Source organism: Muntiacus reevesi, chromosome 4, assembly GCF_963930625.1.
Source record: "Muntiacus reevesi chromosome 4, mMunRee1.1, whole genome shotgun sequence".
NCBI classification, from domain to species: Eukaryota; Metazoa; Chordata; class Mammalia; order Artiodactyla; family Cervidae; genus Muntiacus; species Muntiacus reevesi.
This window is the reverse complement of record NC_089252.1, coordinates 116,996,002-117,016,116: the sequence shown is the minus strand read 5'-3', so window position 1 is coordinate 117,016,116 and position 20,115 is coordinate 116,996,002. Positions and strand designations below refer to the sequence as shown.

The 20,115-nt window shown below is 57.7% G+C and overlaps 1 protein-coding gene across 1 annotated transcript; it reads right to left on the bottom strand.

Moving 5' to 3' along the window:
* Positions 1–7,142: 7,142 nt before the first annotated feature.
* On the bottom strand, positions 7,143–19,716 carry RPN1 (ribophorin I). The gene is made up of 10 exons (XM_065934030.1): positions 19,373–19,716; positions 16,842–16,906; positions 16,005–16,311; positions 12,988–13,197; positions 11,985–12,177; positions 11,542–11,641; positions 10,778–10,916; positions 10,521–10,640; positions 8,647–8,892; positions 7,143–7,698 (listed from the first exon to the last, which is right to left on the bottom strand). Exons 1-10 carry the CDS (start codon positions 19,640–19,642, stop codon positions 7,516–7,518), a joined length of 1,833 nt encoding a protein of 610 aa, XP_065790102.1. The 5' UTR covers positions 19,643–19,716; the 3' UTR covers positions 7,143–7,515.
* Between the last annotated feature and the right edge of the window lie 399 nt (positions 19,717–20,115).

Genomic DNA, 20,115 nt, shown 5'->3' with positions numbered 1-20,115 from the left:
GCAGACATGGGGGACAGCTGCCCACAGCCCCAGGGGCGCCCCCAGGGCGGGGCCCCGCCGCCCCCATGGAAGGTGGCCAGCCTCCTGCATCCGTTACGGCCCCGGGCCCGGCTCTGCCCACCACACGGCAGTGATGGACAGTTTGTGAAACACCCCAAGTTTGCGGTTGACCAGAATTCTGAAATAATTCCATTGAGACCGGAATTCATGCAATGTTCTGTATCCTGATGTGGTAAAGGGGGCAGCCCGCGGGGGCGGGGTGGGGGCAGGGCGTGCGAAGGCCGGGGATGTGAGGCAGCCTCCAGGCCCTCGGGGGGGCTCCCGCCGCCCCCCCAGCCCGCGCCCACAGGCTCCGGAAGGCCCATCTGACAGGAGCGGAACCCTGATAAGCGCCACCTGACCAGGAGGCCCGGGGCAGAGACCAAGGCACAAGTCGTCAACAACCTCCCCCGCCCCCACCACGGAGCAGGGGCAGGTGGGGGGGCGGCGCAGGCAAGGAAAGCTAGACGGGGCCACGGCCAGAGAGAGCAGGCCCTGGCTCCCCGACCCGCAGCACCGGGCCCCGGGCTCCCAGGTGCGAAGACGCTGAGATGCGAGGCCAGGGAGCATGGTGGGGGCTGGCTCCAGAGACGCCCTCTGCCTGGAAGCTTCCCGCAGCCGGCCGGGGGGCCGCCTGAGCCTCCGAGGCAGCACTGGGCCTCAGGTGACCCGGCTCCTCCAGGCCCTGCGGGGTCCTTGGTCGAAGGCCCACTGGTAGGCTTAATTTGCTGCCGGAGTAACCGGGTTTCCATCTTGAAATCTGAGTCCACTCCTGAGCTGTATTCTCAGCTTTGTTCTGGAAGCTCTGAGCCCCAGCCCCCAGCCTCAATCTTTTAGGGACCGTATCCTGACTTTTGAAGGTGGAAAACGAATTCAGCTTTCCATAATAATAATAACATTCTGCAAGAAAAGGCAAGATGATCCACCAGAGCCCAGGCTACACGCAGCCGATCAGGGGTGGGAGGATGCAAAACCAGCTGGGGCAGTGTGTTCAGAGCAGCCCTGGGCACCCGGGAAGGTGGAGCCCACCCCAGGCCCTGGGAGGTGGGTGTGGAAGGGTGGGCAGAGACAGACCGCTGCAGAGCCGCGACCCTGCGGGCCCTGTAGCGGGGCAGAGAGTTCCCTGCAGGAAGTGCCGGCAAGCGTTTTCCTCTGGGAGGGATGCTGGCAACTGGGGGCTGCTGGCAAGGTGGGACGTCCACCTTTCCTTTCCACCCCTCTCAGGTGCTTGAGTGTTTACCGTGAGCAGGTATTATCATTACTTTCACAATTTCTAAGACACAGGAAGCGTTTTTTAATGACTGAATGCAAACCGATGCAGTTGACCGGGTCATAACATCATAGCTCGAACCTACAGGAAGCCCGGCGAATCACACCTGTCTCCATTTAGGAAAGAGGGGGACAGCCTTCCCGGGGCAGGCTGCTGGGGGTTGGGCTTTAGAGAATGAATAGGAGTTTTTCCAGGCAGACTAGGAGGGACCCGTCTTCGCGGACCAAGGAAATCAGTGGCTGTCACGGTCACTGGACAAGGTTTCATGGAGTTTATGGAGGGCTGGACCTCAGCTGGACCTTGGAGGAGAGAAAGAGTTTCAGTGAGAGAGGCGTCAGGGGGTGGGCCTGGGACCAGCAAGGACCGGACCGAGGAATGAGCCTGTCGCATGTCAGGGAGGCCAGCTGAGGCCCAGGGAGGTCATCTCCCAGCAGCTGTCCCATCGCCGAGCCACAGCCTCCAGGAGACCGCAGGGCAGTTCCAGAGCGGGTACCACAGCCTTGGGGACGTCCCCAGGTCCCCTCAGGACCTGGCCAGAGCTGCCACCCGGAGTCCAGGGGGCTGCCTCGGGCACTCTGCCCACGGGGTGCCCGCGGGCTCACAAAGGAGCCTGGGCCAAAGGCGCTGGTTGTTGCAGAGGCCTGAGCAATGCTCCCTGCTGGGAGCCGGTCACGGCGCCCAGATCCCGCTGGGAACCGCACTCCCCACGTGGGACCGAGCCGACCCTCCCTAACCTCGTTTCCCGCCAGGCAGCGGAGAAGACCCCAGGGTGTGAGGCTCCGAGTCCCCACACAGGCCCTGCCTGGAGCAGACTGCCGGCGTGGACTGGCCCCTGTCTAAGAGCTCCTCCATCGCCAGCTCGCTCGGTCTGCAGAGAGCCGTGGACGGCGGCTCCCGGATGCCCCGAGGTGACAGGGAGGCCCGCGAAGTGTGGGAGGGGGCCGGGCGGGCAGCACCTCACCTGCTGGGCGGGTACCACCCTGCCTCGCCCTTGGAACCGCCATCCCCCCCAACAGAGCTCCTCCGGGCGGCCCGGCACAACCTCGACGGCACAGCCGGCCGCGACCAGCACACAGGACGGTGTGCGCATTTCCCGGGCAGGGGCTCCCTCTGGCGGTGATGGGGGGTGGGTCGCAGTCCCCACCAGCCTCGGAGGGTCTCCAGGGCACACCTGGACCTCGCTCACCGCTCAGGGCTCAGGGCCCAGCCACCCAACTTTGCGGGGGAAAATCAGGCCCCGACTGCAGAGCAGCTGCTTCGTCTAGAGCCCCAGAACCCGTCCACGGGAGAATGACAGGAAGCCGACGGGAGTCCAGAGGCTGGCCTGGGGGCAGTGTGAAGTGGGATGCCAACATTTATTGAGCACCTGCTGTGTGCTCTACAATTATGGTCTCCCATGACCCCTACTAAAGAAGAAATTATTCCAGAGACCCCAACATCGGGGGGTCTTGCAATGGCGGAAGAGATGGGGTGCTCAGCACAGCCAGGAGAAGGGAATTCACAGGCAAGGAGCGGGTGCGGGCAGTGGGTGGCAATGACTAAGAGGAAGCACCAGCAGGCGGGGTTCTGGTCAAACCAACCTCCCCAGAGCCTCACTGAAGGCAGGCAGGTGAGCGGACGCCAGCAGCGCGGTGGCGAGCGGTGAGGAGCCCATCAGATACACGGGGTGGGGGGTTCCAGCTAAACAGACCTGGCAGGATTCCTGATCAACCCGGACAGTGCAGAGAGGAACGCAGGAGCCCGAGGTCAAGGCCCAGGGGAGAAGAGGGCTCAGAGGAGCCGGGTCAGACTCTGGTCGAGAAGAGCGGACCCTCGTCAGGTGTCGCCCCCCACAGCAATCCTGGGCGCCCCATTGTATGTATTGGATCCGAGGCTCCGGGGCCGGGCGCCCAGGGGAGTCTGGCACCTGACGAGAGGGGCTCAGTTCCCCGGGAAACGGCAGCTGAGTCACAGGGCGTCTGACCAGCCGTCAAATGTTCCTGTTACAGCAGACCCCACCCAGGGCTTACTGCGGGCCAGGGCCCGCCCCGTCAGCTCCTCCGAGCCTCACGCCGACAGGGCCTCTGAGTTAGCAGGGAGCGTTACCCCGTTTCCCAGGTGGAGATGTGAAGGCGCAGGGCAGCCGAGCATGGCAGAGCCAGCAACGCAGCCCGGCACCCCGCCTGGAGCTCGCCGCCCTCTGGCCCCCTCCCTGGTGACAAACTGCATCCCCACCAGCGGAGGCCGGCGTTACTCGCCTCACTAACGAGAGCCCGGAAAGGGAGGCTGGGCCGCTGAGTGTCAGCCTCATATGCCCCCGGGTCTGCCCCCAGAGCCCCCCACCCAAATCAGGGTTTCTCTCAAGCCACCCCGACTCTCCTTCCCAGCAGTGGGCACGGCTGCTCTCTGGGGACCACCCCGGTACTCGGGAGCAGCCCAGAGCTTTGCAGGGCCCCTGTCTCGGGCCAGGTCAGGTCAGGGGCGGCTCCCAGCGTTGGGTGGGCGGCAGCTCATAGCGGCCATTCTGCAAGTCCCTGCCACCAGCCTGGCCCCCGACCTGCCTGAGGGACATGTGGCCCCAGAAGGGCCGCTTCTCCTTCCTGGGATCCTGTTCCCATGGAAGTGAGTGGCACCCCCTCCCCAGGTCTGCTGTAGGGACTCGGCAGGTGCATACTGCACCAAGCAGGGCAGGGGGCACCCCCGAGGGGGCACACGTGGCCTCCTGGCGGAGCCTGCGAGCCCTCCTGTGGGGACCGACGGGCTTGCGGGGCCGGCACTGCGGGCTGGGTGCGTCCCGAGGCAGAGGACACACGGCGGGGTTCTCTGGGTCAGGACATCCTGGCGCACGCCGTTCGCGTGGCATCGAGAATCGACCCCAAACTTGACCCAAGAGACACTAACGAGAAACGGAGTGACCTCTAAGGCCGAGTGAACACACGCGCCGGGACGGGCTCGAGGCGAGCTCTGCTGGGACCTGCAGCTCACAAGCCTGATGCTCTCCCCAGAGACACACACACGTCAGTCACAGCCGCCTGTCCAGACTCCCACTTGCACACTTCATCTCGTAACACAGGTATGATGGGGTCTGTTATCTGGGTCAGGAAATGGGTGGGAAACTCCCGGGCGACTTGCAGAACCCAGACGGAACCCCCGAAGGCTGATGGTCCCTCTTCCAACCACCCAGCTGCCGCCCACAGTCCGGGAAGCAAACAAAGGCCCGCGCCTCCCCTCCCTGGCAGAGGCTGGGCCAACAGCCACCCCAGGGTGTCAGGGCTAGGGACCCTCAGACGTCGGCTTGTGCAGGAAGACGTCAAGCCCAGAGGGAAGGGACTTGCCCACGAATGAGGGGTGACCCAGAGGGAAGACTTGGTTCAGAGCACTCAGTGCTACCTGCAAGGATTTATTTTCTAGTTTCTTATCTTCTGAAAGTCACAAAGGGTCTTGTCTAGTTCCTTAGGCACCGGTCCCCAGTGCCTAAAACCCTGCCTGACACACAGTGACGACAGCTGTGAAATGCATCGACAGGGTCTCCACTGGCTCCCTGCACGCAGCTGCGGGGAGGCACGGCCCAGCACTCAGGGATCTCCCGTGAAACCCCCTTCGGCCCTCAAGGCCCTGCGGTTCGAGACCCTTCCCTCCACTGGCCCCTCCTCTCCTGATCGGCAACCTATCCCTCCCCGGGACCTCCTTCCTCCCTTCCAGCATTGAAAGGGGCTCCTGTCTTTCTCATCTTCAGATGGATCTTCCTGATTCCACCTCCTGAATGATAGGCAACAAGAGGGCTGGAGTCGGGCACCTGCAGACCCTCCGGAGGGGGGACCGCTCCCCTCACCATGCCCCATCCGCCGGCTCTCCCCGCAGCCCACCCGGGCTCTCTGTTCACACGTTTCCCTGCACTTGGCTCTGGTCTGTCGCAGAGACCATGGGACCAGTGACCGCAGGGAGGCTGCGAACGTGAAGGGCCGGGTCGGGGGGGCCACGGGGGCTCCGCCACTGGAGGGAAGGCCGCCCTTAGCGCCAGCTCAGGCCTGGCCCGGTCTGCAGGCTCCGTCTGCCCTCCGAGCCGCCTCCCTGGCCACCCAGGCAGGTGACCGGTGGGTGCCCAGGTTCAGGCCCCGCCGTCCCGGCAGCAGCCGGTGCAGGGCAGCCGCGGGGGCCTTTCCTGCCCAGGCCGCGGCCCCAACCGCTGGCAGCGCTTCCGGCGGGCCTGCGGCGGGCTGCACTATCAGCTCGGCACCAGACGCCCGGCCAGGATACTTGTGGTGAAACTGTGAGGGTGCACTCGGCCCTGTGGGGCTTCTCCGTGTCAGCCTCCAAGACAAATGGAGGGGGAGGCTGACGCCCGGCCGCTTCTTCGGCCCCCTTTTCCTCCGCTGGCCCCCCGCGGCCATGGGCCAGCTCGAGGCCGGGTCATGGAGGAGCCGGGCTGGCCCACGGGGGCTGGACAGTGGCGTCGGATGATGGGCGGACAGCAGGCTGGCCTGGGGGCCTGGACCGCCCATGGCCCAGGGGCACCCACCCGCCACCAGAGGCCCAGGGAGGAGGCTGGTCCGTGACCAGCGGACGTGTCCTCGTCTAAGGCACCCTGGACCGGCGCAGTCCACCCTCGCCCCTGGCTTAGCAGGGGGCGCCAGGCCCCACTGCCCACGGGGGAAGCCAGGGCCAGGGAGGCGCAGGGCGGCCCGCGGCCGGGAGCTGAGGAAGCGCGGAGCTGGGGCGGCCGGCGCCCAGGTCTCAGCCGGGCCGCGCTCGGGTGATGGACGAGCCTGGCCGCCGGACGCCCCGGCACACCTCTGGTCCAGGCCAGGCGGCCGCTCCCGGCGCGCGCCCCTAGGTGGCGCCCTCGCCTCCAGGCCGGGTGCGGCCTTGCGCATGCGCGACCCATCCCCGGCTGCGCTCCCCGGCGGGCACTCTGCGCCTGCGCACTCGGCCCGGACGGGGCGCTCAGTGCGGCCAGCCGATCCGGCAGAGGGCGCCCTCCGGCGCGCGCCCTCGGCCTTGGCCCCGGCCCCGAGGTTCTTCCTTTTCCTGCTCCGCAGTGGGGGATTTACCCGAACTCAGCGAGCGGAAGGCGGGAGAAGCCGCCGGATGGCGGGCTGAGCCCGGCCTCCGTTCGAGGCGGGTCGAGGTCGCGGCAGCCCGCTCCTGGCGGCCGGTGAAGGAGAAGGGCTCGGGGAAGACGCTCCCGGAGGAGGGGCGGGACCTCACTGGGCGGGCGCGAGGCTCCCGCGGAGGCCGGCCCCCCGGCGCGGCCTGGGCCCGCGTCTGGCGCCCGGGGGACAGCGGGCGCTCAGGTCTTCCCCTCACAGCTCGCTCTCGGCCAGTCAAAGCTGAGCGTGTCTTCCCTCACTGCCTGCCCTTCCCTGACCTTGGGTGCAGCCCCGTCCCGTCTGGGGTCTGCCCGCGCTGCCGCTTGTACCCGCTCCCTGGCTTCCCTGCTGGCCCGGGGCCTTGGCACGCGCCCTGCCGCCTCAGGGGAGCTTCCCCCACGGCCGTCCCGCCCGGGCTCTCCTGTGTACCCCCCGACGGCCTGGCAGTTAGTGGCTGTCTGTCCGTCCCTCACCGCTCTCCACACGGCCCCCGCGCCACCGTCGCCTTAGCGCCCCGGTAATCCACCCCGCTCCACTCGGCTCTGGGGCCTCACCCCGGACAGGCCGCCTTACCTTTGTGGCATCAGGGTTCCCAGATGTAAAATGTAACCTATACTTGCCACACAAACTTGCTCCCAGGAGCAAGTCCGTTTTTTTTTTTTTTTTTTTTTGCAAATCCATTGTTTAGTGGATAAAAACCACTTGATTAAAGTACTATCCCCAAAGTTAAGAAACAAGTTACGAGAGTTTCAGCGCAACAAAACCCAAGTTCACAGTCCCAGCTTTATTGCCACTTGGTCACACGCGCTTTAAAAAAACACACACGCTTGTAAAATACGCACACATCAGGAATTAGGAGGCCATGAAACAAGGGGCTTACAGGTGCCAAAAATATCCTAGGATTCAGAATAAACAAAACCAACTGAAAAACTTCTTGGTTCAAAACACAAAGATATTTTGTTTTTCATGGCACCTAGCTTTTGTTGTTGTTTTAAAGGAATATTTTAGGGACAAAAACAAAGCTTGTGTTGTCTGAGGCAGGACCTGACTTCTGTCTTCCTTGAAAGCATTCTGCAAAATCCAGAAGCCGGCCTGAGCAGGCCTTGCTGTTCACTCCCAAGCCTGCCCTCGGCAGAGCTACAGAGCATCCAGGATGTGGTCGATCTTGCTGACCAGCTCCTGCCGCTTTCCCGAGATGAGCTTCTCGTTCTCAATGTACGTGTCTTTCTTGAGTTTGCCAGCCACCAGCCGCTCGGCCTCCACCGCCGACTTCAGGACCAGCTCCTTGACCTGCGCGTCCAGCTTCTGCATTTCGCTCACCTGGCGGGGCAAGAGCAGGGCAGGGTGGAGAGCGTCCCTGCACCGCCTCCCAAGGCCCCCCATGGGCCCTTGCCTTCAGTCTCCAGCCCCAGGGAGCCAGGCCTTTCAGCACCCCTGGCTCCAGCCGTGGAGACCGTGAGCATCACGTGTGCAAACACAGAGTCCCTGGCACGGTGCTGGGCACACGCAGGCACTGTGAACGCCCGTCCTCTTCCCCCCCGCTGCCAGGCGGGGCCAGGGACTCTGTCAGGCAAAGGGCCGACAGCGGGGGCAGGCAACGTGCGTGACCCGACTGGGTGTCAGGCCGAGGCCTTTACAGCCACGGTCATTCGACACTTGGCGAGCATCTATGAGCCACGGGGCCGGGCACGAGTCTACGCTCTGGAAAACAGCAGACGAGACAGACAGGCATCCTCCCGCGGGAAGCTGACAGCACACACTTGAGGACGTGAGTGAGCGGGTCAGAAAGGGCAGGTGTGCTGAGGAGAAAGCTCAGGGTGACAGGAGGGGGCAGGTGGCCGGGCTCAGCCCTACCCCCGGGCTTCCCACACACGCACACACGGACAGGCTTGACACCCACGACGGCTGCGAGCTCCGCAGGGACACAGCAGCTCCCCCAGCCCCAGTCTAGAGATGCGGACACGGAGGCGCACGTTAGGTAGCTGGCCAGGTTCACACACTGTGAATCAGAGCCTGGACCCAAGCGTCACTCAGCCCATGCTCCTCCCCACAGCCCGAGCAGAAGGGGCAGCTCGCCACGCCGGCCACGCGGACAGTGCTGCGCAGGCCCCGAGACCCCAGCTCTCACAGCCCCGGGGGGCATACGCAGCACGAACACACGACGGGCGTGCTTCCCCACAGGCCTGCGGCGAGCCAGGGCGTCCCACACCGCCGGCTACGGGGACCGGGGCAGGAACAGCCGGGTGCCCGGCGGCAGCAGGCACTCACTTTGTCACACAGGTCGGAGCCCTCGGTCTTCAGCCGGGACTGCAGCAGCGCCACCTCGCTGGTCAAGGCCTTGTGCTCCGTCTCCAGGCTCTTCTTGCCGCTGTTGAGAGTGGACACATCTCGGGACTGTTTGTACCTGTTGACCGTCTCGTCAAAGTGACGGTAGAGGCCTAGTCTCCTGTTGACCAGGGTCAAGACCTGCTCCGTGATGCAGGCCACCTTCATCCTGGCCTCCGCAGCCGGGTCCTGGGGAGAGACGGGGTGTGATGACCTCTGGGCACCGCCCCCCCCCCCCGCCCAGCCGTGCAGCCAGAGCAGCACAGTCGCCGACGCCAGACAGCTCAGCAGTGGGCGGCACGGGGCCGGGCAGACGATCACAGCCAGGCCCGGCAGGGGAGACAGACAGGGTGAAAGGCGCGCCAACGCCAGGGGCATGAAAGGGCAGGGAGGTGCTGAGGGAGCGGAGCCCGGCTCGGCCGGCGGCCTCCAGGACCTTTCCAGGGCCTAAGGACGAAGCCCGAGCTCCTTGGCCACCACAGCCCTTAGACGTGGCCCCGCACACTCCCCAGAACCTCTCACTGTGGGCCTGCTGCAGAGAGCAGTGGACAGTGATCCACCAAAACAACACTGAATTCAACCAACCAACCAACCAGGGAAGCTCTCCCTTACAGCGGACAGCCACCTGCTAAGGTAAAAGGCCCCGCAGTTTTTCAGTGACCACAACTGGTAACAGATTCAGACGAGAACCAATAATGAATACTGTTAACTAATGGTGAACGTATACAGTATTTATATAGCCTCAAACAGACTGTGTATTAATTGCAAAGAGAAAAACTAACTTTTTGGTGACGAAACCAGGCAGGCACCAAGTCATTCAAGAAGTCACCACCACCAACCCTGGACCAGCTGACACCAGGCGCCTCCTGACATCACGCACCACAGACACGGCAGCAGTTTATCACACTCTCACCAAAAAGGCCTGATAGGAATTCTCAGGGAGAACCGTGAGAAACCTAAATTACAAATGTTCCCGATTAAAGGAGATCAAGGAAATATGACAACTAAATGCAGCACACCGTCCTCAACAGGAGTCTCAAGCATGAAAAACCCCCGCTCTGGAAGCTGCCCTTCGGGCAGTCGGCGCAGGGCCGCGCGCTGGTCATTACAGGACACGATGTTCCGAGGGCGATCCATGTGCTCCAGCCACTGGAGGCGGCGCCGCGGGCTGCACACAGCCCTGAGCACACACGGAAGGTCAGCCCCTCCCTCTCAGATGGCCAGCGAGAAAATGACAGGCAGGGGCCACGTGTTAACTGCTCCGTCCACGTGAAGAGGGCACACGACTTATTTTTACTGTTCTTGCAAAATGTCTACATGTAGAATTAGTTTAAAACTCAGCATTTTTTAAATTAACGAAAGAATAAGCAGTTTTTGTACCTTAGGAAATGGGCATATGTCACCATAAAACCTGGACTCAGCCCTTCCATGTGACAGAGCTAACTGGCCGCTGTCTGGCGTACCCCCACCCCGGGCAGCCTGGGGGTTCACAGAACCAGCGGGACCAAGGTCCTTGCTCAGAACCCCAGGCCCCCTGAAGGCTCCCCTGCCATCTGCACACTGCTCCCTCTGCCAGACGGCCTCCCACCCCGTGCGCGGTCGGGTGCCTCGCTCCAGAGCGCGCGCTCTGCCCGCCGCCTCCGCGGCACTCGCAGCCCGGCGGCACGCTGCCCCCGCAGCATCACGTGCCGCGATGACAGCAACAGGAGGCGGGGCTCCAAGGCTCAGGATCAGCCGGGGCCACAGGCGGGGGCTGCGGGTGGGGGTGGTCCAGACGGACGGAGGGCAAGCGCGCCACGCAGGCGGCCGGGCGGTACCTTCGTGATGGAGAAGTCCAGCCGGACGTAGACGATGACGGTGAAGAAGAGGATGTAGAAGGTGGCCACCACCAGCAGCGGCTCCTGCAGCATGAGCACCTTGTTGAAGGTGTAGTGAACCTGCGGACCAGGAACGCTGCTGGCCGAGTCCACCCGGACTCAGAGCCCGGGGGCAGGGGCCTCCGCAGGCCTCGCGCGCCCGCCGGCCCTCCGCCCGCCCCCGCGGCTGCGCTCGGGGCGCAGGCGTGCGTGCCTACCACGATGTCCTGGATGTGCTGCTCCACCAGGTTCTTCTTGTGGGCCACGATGACCGGGCGGCCGAACGTGTCCAGGTAGGTGTGGTGCAGCTCGTCGGGGCCGCGGCTGACCTCGTAGGGGCTGTCCACCTGGATGTTCCTGGGGGAGGCGGGTTGGGGCAGCCTGACAGACCGCACTCCCCGCTGGCTCCATAGCGCGGGGCCCAAGGCCCGGGACCTCCAGGGTCCTACTCTACTCCGCTCCCCCGCCCGGCACGGGTTCCACCTGGCCCTGAGACCACAGGCCCACTGCCAGAAAGGCCTGCGTGTGAGCACGCTGTGTCCTCTGTGCCAAGGGCAGGTGGCTCTGAGGGCCCACTGGTTTCTGCCACCTGGACCTGTGGAGGTGCGGGGCTCTGTCCACCCCATCCTGAGCTAAGGCCGTTTTCTGAGAGATCCCTCACCCTTCCAGAGTCCTTGCTTTCTGCTTAAATCGGCCAAAGACAGCTCCTCTGTCCATCACCATGGAACCTGATGCACAATCTCAGACCTTGCCCTTCTGAACCTGGTGTGACCAGCCCAGACAGGACAGACTGTCCCTACTGTCCTTCCCCCTGCGTTCTTTCCTGCTGGGGGCACCCGCCGGCCTCGGGCCACCGCCCAGGCCTGCTGTGGATGCCCCAGGTTAAACCACCAGGAACCCCTCCTCTGCGCCCTGCAACCCCGAGTCCCCGAGGCACCAAGAGGGCGGGGCCAGGAGGGACGGGGAGGGAGGGCACACTCACTTCGCCCCTTCCGGCAGGATGATCTTCACGGTCAGAGAGTCTATGACCTGCTCATCAAACACGTGGTCCACCAGCCTCATCTTCAGCGCGTACTGGTCTCCTGAGGGTTGAGCAGACACAGCGGTGAGTGGTTCGTGTGCGCCTCTCCAGCAAGTACTAGAGTCCAGGCCCTGAGCACCACACGAGACCCCGGCCACCACTAAGTGCCTGCCGCTAATGAAAGAACACGTCCGCCGACTCTCGCTGAAGGAGCGCCCTGCGTCTGACCGGGCTCCAGAGACAGCTGTCGCTGGAGACACGGAAGACACCCGTGAGACGGGGTTCCTGACGCCAGCCTTCCTGAGAATGAGAACACGCTCTGCCCATCCGATCATCACATACAACCCCACAGGGAAGAAAAGACAGCCTTTGCCTTTTCCACCCTCTAATTACTGAAGACTGACCCAGGTTATAGAGGTACTCGTAGCTTGGGAGGTTGTAGCCGACGATGTAATGGGTCTTCCACCCGCCGAAGAGCGGGAAGCGAGGCCGGATCTCCATCTCCACGGAGTCATCCAGGATGAGCAGGTGGCTGGTGGACACGTTGCCGATCTCGTCGCGGTAGTACACGTCCTGGGCCGCGGCGGGAAGGATGGTCTGCAGAGAGCGAGCACACTTTTTTGAAGACTCCAGAAACGGACCCAGAGAAGCACCGAGCCCAGGCCAGATGTCCTGCCCCAAGCTCACCACAGCATTCCGTAATGAAACCGTCTCCACGCAAACCAGCTCAGGGAAGCCTAGCTTCCCCCAACAGGCTTCAGAGTTCTAGATACCTCATCTGCTTCTCGGTCAAGGCTGGCAAATAGCCAGATTCTCATAACTACCTTTGCAGACGCTAAAGACTTAGTACAAAGCTAAAAATAACCTGCAGGCTGTTCTGCAGGCAGGGAAGCTAAAGATGGAAGAAACCACATCAAATCTCCAGACAGTTCACGGTTTACTTACAAAAGGGTTTCTCCACCTAGTATTTTTTACTAATTTTTTTTAAAATTTTTACTTAACTTTAAATTACTTACTTCCAAATCTGTAAGCATATTTTGATAATCAAGGGGAAATATAACGCCTTTGTTTGCTCAATGAGCCCTTCTGTATTATGCAAGTACAAGAACATGCTTATAAGCTTTCATTTATAAGACGAAAGAAGATACAAAACTGTATATGCAATATGATCAAATGTTTTTTAAAAACCATATTATAAGAAAAAAGAAATATATGTCAGCAATACCACGGTCTGGTTTTGTTGTTCCTTTTTCCATTCCCGTTTTCTTTATGAGTGGGGCTTTTTTTTTGGGGGGGGGGGGGTGCTGTACTGCCAGTTCCCCGACCAGGGACTGAAGCTGGGCTGCAGTTCCCTCTCTGACTAGACAGTCACAGTGTCTCCCAGTGTCCAGGCCCAAGAGCCCACACCTTGAAAGAGCGGACGGAGGAGACCCCACTGTCCGGCTGCCTCTGGTAATCATAGCGCGAGAAAGGCCCCTTCAGCACGGCGCCCGTGTGCTTCAGGTCCACGTTCTCCTCCACGGCGATGTTGCCCCAGTGGGAGACCTCGATGACGCGGGCCATGTTGGTGATGGTGAGGAATGGGCTGTTGTTCTCAGAATGCACTCTGAACACGTCCTGGAGAGGAAGGAAGCAGGCAGCTCGAGGATCCGAGCGAACAGGAACCAACACTAGCTCACGGAAACAGACTGCAGACAGCCTACAGCTCAGCGCCAAGACGGTCAGAAACAGAACTCCACACTTCTTTAAAAACCTTAAGTTGTAAATAAAGAAAAACTGCAACGGGGAAAGATCCATGTATGTAAGAGCTAATGAAGACATGATCTCTCAGCAGTGAGCCAACACACAGCGTAGGACTGAGCACGACACACAGAATTACTGGATTTTTCTCTCCTGGAGAAAAGTTATCTGGGAAAATTCACAGGGGAGATTTTTTGAGATAATATATTGTTATACAGCTAACAGGTATGTACGTGACAGTCACTCCTTTATGAGCTCTAAATAAACATACCATTTTGTTTAATCTTCAGAACGTCATAATTAAGTGAGTACTGCTTATCCCCATTTTACAAACAAAATCACCCAGAGGCCCAGCGGTCAGTGTCGGGGAATCCTCCTGGCCTCAGACACAAGGAACAGACTGGTGGTTGCCAGAGACGTGAGTTGCGGAAATGGATGAACTATCTTGTTTCTTTTTAAATAAATTGAATAAAAAAAATTTCTTAAAGGTAAAATGACAAAAGGACCAGAAAATATCAAATTAAAAAACCTGCACAGCTAAGTAAACTATCAACAAAATGAAAGGTTACCTATGTATGGAAGAAGATATTTGCAAACGACACAGCCAATTAGGGGCTAGCATCCAAGATATAAAAAGAACTTGTACAACTCAACATCAAAAACCAAATGACCCAATTTAAAAATGGGGAGAAGAGCTGAATAGACATGTTTCCAAGGAAGACATTCAGATGGCCAAAGGCAAATGAAAAGACACGCAACATCACTAATCATCAGGGAAGTGCAAATCAAAACCACAGTGAGATATCACCTCACACCTATCAGAGTGGCTGTTACCAAAAAGATAACAAATAGCAAGTGTCGGCAAGGACGTGGAGAAGGAGCCCGCATGCACTGCTGGCAGGAATGTAAACTGGGGCAGCCGCTATGAAAAACAGTGGGGACTCCTTAAAAATTTAAAGAAGGAGATTCCTTAAAACATTGAAAACTCAACTACCGTATGACCCAGCAATTCTATTTCTCAGTATTTATCCGAAGAAAATGAAAACACTAATTAGAAAAAATACCAACAACCCCAAAGTTCATAGCAGCATCATTTACAACATCCAAGATATAGAAGCAACCTAAGTGTTCATCAGCAGACGAGCGGACACAGATGTGAGGCGCACACAGAGGAACACTGCTCAGTCAGGAAAGAAGGAAACCTTGCCGTCTGTGACAACGTGGACACAGCTAGAGGGCATTATCTAAGTCAGATATTGCTCAGAGAGGACAAACACTGTATGATTTCACTTACATGTAGATTCTAAGAGACAAATGAACAAAGGAAATAGGAAGAGTCACAGAAACAAACAGGAGGTCACCAGAGGGGAGGAGAGGGGAGCTGGAAGAGGAATCAGGCGAGGGGCACTGAGAGGACAACGCTCAGTCGCAGAATCTGCGGGGTGTTCAGTCAGCAGCTTTAGTATCTTTGTATGGTGACATGTCACAGCTGGACTTTCAGTGGTGGTCATTTAGAGATGCACAGAAACACGGCATCACTATGTTGCGTAACAGGAACTAATGAAGTGTTGTAGGTCAATTAAACTTCAAAAAGCAAAAGACAAATTCACAGAGAGAGAGACCAGATTTGTGGCCCCAGAGGCAGGGCGCGGGGGTGGGGGGCAGTGCAGGGAGGGGAATTGGAGAAGGCAGTCAGAAGGCACAAACTTCCAGTGATGACATAAGTCCGTCCTAGGGGTGCAATGTACAACATGAAAAATGCAATTACTGTTGCTGTGTATCACACATGAAGGTTAGGTGAGTAAATCTCAGGAGTTCTCATCACAAGAAGAGAGTCTCTTCTGTTTAATTTTCCTTTAAATTTCGCAGCCCTTCGCCCCATAAACTTTATAAAGGAAGAACCACAACTGGAGCCAAGGTCTGAACAGGTGCCTATTTCTTTAACTTTGTATGAGCTGATAAATGCGTGCTATGCTCCTTGTGATGACTGTTTCTGGGGAAGTCAAATCATTGCGCTGCACACCTTGAATTTATTCAGGGCTGTATGTCAATTTTATCTCGGTAAAACTGGAAGGAAACAAACGAACAAACAAACAAAACAAGCAAAATACCTTTCTTTCCCAAAAGTCCAAGAAATGGACAAGATGAGGTGTATTTTAATTCTTATAGCTCTGGCCACTTCATTCATTCTATGACTAGATTTTCAAAAACCCAACTGAAATATTAATGATATGTGATCGCATTTGATGCCAGTACTGATGAGGGTGTGGGGAGACTGGCAGTCTCATACTGCTGGTGCCATAACAAACCGGCTAAAGTGTTTGAAAAACCATTTGGCAGTACACCACAAGAGATTTTTAAATGTCCACATGCTTTGCTTTGAGAACTTTTTAAAAAGTCTACCGAGAGTATGGAGCAAAAAAAAGAGGCTGGCTGAAGCATTACACGCAGCGCTCGAACACCACGGTGACACCTCTGCCCATGACGCCAGGTCCCACCTCCTTTAAAAAGTCTTCCTCAAGCCCCGGCCTCTACCTGAACTCCCAGGAGGGCAGTGAGCCCCACGGAGTCACTTCTCAGCAGTCCTGGGGTTGATTCTACAAAGGGCCCTGGATTCCCACCAAAGCCCCTCAACAAGCAGTCCCTCTAGGACTCCAGGGCAGACGCGTGCTGCGAGGGCCCACCTGACTGTAGGCAGGGACGTCGCGGAAGGGCCCGTAGTCCAGGAGGTCCTCGGAGCGCGTGGGGTTCCCCAACTTGGTGTAGCTCTCCACATTCCGGGAGGCGAGCTTCACACGCATGGTCTGCGTCTTGGTCGGGTAGGGAGAGTAGAAATAATGGTTCCCCTCAAACACCACGAACTGCTTCTCAGACTGGGTGATCTGGGTTGGGTACGGCTGAAGCACGTGGGTATAAACGGCTTCCACGATGACGGAGATCTTGGCCCCAGGATCAAGAGCCACGGGGAGCTTGACTGTGAAGAATCTCCCGCTGCAGGAAGAACGAGGAGAAACGAGACCAAGACACTGAAAAAAGAACAGCTCAAAGTCACAGCGAGATTTTGTGCCAAGGTAACACCACTTGCCTCTAAGAGATTACCTTCAACCTATTCATTTAAGCCTTTTAAGACACATGTCCAGGGAGTTCCCTCATGGCCTGGGGGTTAGGTTCTGGGCTTCCACTGCAGTGGCTCAGGGAAGATCCCGCAAGCCATGCAGCGTGGCCAAAAAAACCTCAAGCAAAATAAAAACCACAAATGTCTACATGTTCATCTCAAGGTTGTTTATAAAAGTGTTAAAAAACGCAAATGTCCAACAACAGGTTAAGTGTTGAAAACATCGCAGTGGAGCCACACAACGGAATGCTGGCCGACACGAAAAGACGCTCAAAGGTGCACTGACCGAAACAGCCTCTGACATGCCTAGCAAGCGCCAAGCCACTCTCTTGTTAGGATTCCAACCCTGGCATGATAACCTGCAACCAGAGGAGGCAAGACAGAGACATTCCGACTGTCACCTTACCTTTTACCCTTAATTTTGGTTTCTCTTACTTCCAGATTGTTCTCTTCCTCATCCTCTCCCTTCACCTGCAACAGGACAAAGGAAGTTATTCTTTTTTGTCTTTTAGCCTCTAAATTTTGAGTCAGCAATTAACTAACTGCCTCAGGACGTCCACATTAAAGAATTCCAGCTGCCAGAACTTTGAAGATTGAATTCTGGTTTCAGTAACAATTTTTTCAACCAAAATACAGGAACACTTCAAAAGGCTAACTTTTGCACTGAATAAGCTGTATAATATGCTCCATAAAATCATAGTATTTCCTGAATGATAAAATACACATACAAATTAAAATTAAGGCTGGAAAGATTTTTTTCTAGAGATTTTTTTCTTCATTTACACTTCATTTACATGCATGGGGAAAAAACCCAGCTATTTGTTATAGCAGAAAACTCTAATGCATAATGGAAACTGACTTTACTTGCACAAAAGAAATTAACAGTGGCACAAGCAACGGCACGACACACCCCTTTGCTCTCATCCTTCCCTGCAGCCCAGAGTCCAACCACGAAGAGGATGCCAACTCCAGCAGGCTGCAGGGTCCTTCTGAGGAGGAGTAGGCATCTCAAATCAGATTGTGGAACAAATGATAAGGAAGAAACGTATACATCCACCACTGATCTCCTTGCCAACCCAACCTCCACCAAAAGAAAAATATTTAAGACCACCTTTTAGGACTGAAGCAGTGATTCCCAATAGAGCATACAAAGCTATAATGAGAAAGCTATTTGTAGTATCTCAGAAAGCCTAAAAGTTATCATATAATCATCCTCAACAGAGTCATACCGCCTAATGTGAAGTGAAGTCGCTCAGCTGTGTCCAACTCTTTGCGACCCCATGGACTGTAGTCCACCAGGCTTATCTGTCCATGGGATTTTTCCAGGCAAGAACACTGGAGTGGGTTGCCATTTCCTTCTCCAGGAGATCTTCCCGACCCAGGGACTTAACCCAGGGCTCCCGCATAGGCAGACGCTTTACCGTCTGAGCCACCAGTGAAGTCCAAGCCTAATAAACACAACCATTTCACTTCTTTAGCTAGACTCTTATCACAATGGGAACATTCTAGAATACTCTATTTATCAGGAACTCTCACTGTTCAGTTATATGGTGATTTTGCCTTAAGAACTATTCCTCTTCATTTTTAAGTGTTTACCAGATTCACTGCCTAAACTAACAAAAGATTAGAGAGGCAAAAGATTTCAAATATAGAATACAACTGAAAGGAAAAATGTCTTTGGTGGCAAGGAACCAATGGCTCCTAGTCACTGATCGCCACAGTCCCTTCCACCAGCTTCTGAAGTTCTACATGTAAGGGTGAAGATAATTCCCTGAAAAAACTTCAAGCAACCGCACCAAGACTCCCAGTCAGTTGTTGGAAAGTACATATCGTCCTGGTTAAGTTTATCATCCGATTATGTCCCCCACTGAGATAGAGGTACAAGAGAGCCTCTCTTTTGGACTCCAAAAAAACGACTCTGGATAAATCTGGTGATGGGACCGCAGGTTTTATACTCCTGCAGAATCCTGCTTCAGCACCACCTAGGCCAGAAGAGGCAGTGTGGTGTGCAAATGAAGTCTGAAACAAACTAACCTAAGCTCTGACTTAACTCAGCCCCCAGACTCCAGCCCTCACCTGCAGTTAGAGTACACATCAAAGGACCGTTGTGAGAGTTAAATGAGAATGTCCTTAAAATACCGGCCACAACACCAACACCAGGTGAATTCTCAGTAAGACACCAGCACAGTAACCCACGCTCTCCAGATAGTCTCTGCTGTGGTCTTGTTACACTCTGGCAACCACGCTAGGTAGGAGGTGCTTTTTTAATCCATCCTTCCACAAAACTCCAAGTAAAACTGCGTCCCACATCATGGAGGAGGCATGAGAGGGAACAGGAGTCATTTCGGGAGCTGTAAAGGCAACTTTACAGCTCCGAGTTCAGCAGTACGACACTGTAATGACTGTTCCCAACTAACAATTGGGTAATTACTTAATGCATGTTGTCTAATGGGAAGAGCTATAAAAGGCAAACTTCTGTATATGTATATCCCTCCGCCCAAAGCCAGCACTGCCTCCTCGAGGGACGTAAAACTGAACAGTGAAATGCCTGGAAGACCAGCAGCCGACTGGGGACCCATTTGTTGCTTTACTGTCAGAATGAGGACAGGCCGGGGAGGCGGAGAACTGGACTCTCCTTTCCTGTACCGTATTACTCGCACGAGTTTTTTAAAGTTAAAAGAAGAGAGAACTGTTTTTTAAAAGAGTTATTCGCAACCGTTAAGAAATGCGTTCTGCGTGCAACGGTTCCCAAGAGGCACCACCCTGGAAGCAGGAGACCTGAGTTTCTGACCGCTGTGGCCAGAGGCGGCTCCCCGGGACCCCGCGCTCCGGCCGCGCGCGCCCCCGCAGGCCCGGGGTCCGGGCGCCCGCGCCGCAGGCCGGTGCTGACGTGTCCCGGGCGGACGCCGAGCCGCCCCGCCGCAGCGCCCCGCTCACCTGCACGCCGAGGTGCGCGAGCCGGGCCTCCAGTTCCGGCTCCAGCGCCAGCAGGAAGGAGGCGGCGCGGGCCGAGGAGCCGCCGCCCGCGTGCGCCAGGACCACCTCGGCCGTCACCTTGGCCAGGTGGCTGCTCAGGTCCAGCGTGCGCTTCACATCCTCGTTGACCAGCGGCGGCGCGTCCGAGGAGGCGCGGCCCGGCGCCGGGGCGCAGGCCGCGAGCAGCAGGAGCAGCAGCGGCGGCAGCAGGCGGGCTGCGGGCGCCTCCATGGCCGGGACCGAGCTGAGCCGCAGGGCGCCCGCCCGCGCGCGCCCCGCGTCCTCCACGGCGCGGCCGCCACGGCGCGGCCGCCCATTGGCCCGGCGGCGCCCAAAATGGCGGCGCCCGCGCGAGGACCCGGTCTCCATGGCAACGGGCGGCCCGCCGAGCGCCTGCCTGCGCGCGCGGCGGCCTCTAGCCCCGGAGGGCGGAGCCTGTCCCACCGCCGGAAGCGCGGCGGCAGCCGCGTCCGTCCCCAGCAAGTGCTGCGGCCGGGTGGGCGGCATGTGACTTTTTAGCTTGCAAAATAGTGCCCCCCAATTCTCCGTAAACCTGAAGACACTTGCTTTCGCCTCACTAACTCACTGTCTCAAGAAGCGACTTGACTGAACCTCGAGTTGCATACCCATCTGAAGGACGGGCAGGAAGACATCCTTTTAGCGGAGAACCTAGTTTTGGTCAGGAAGGAGGAGAGGGGAGCTGG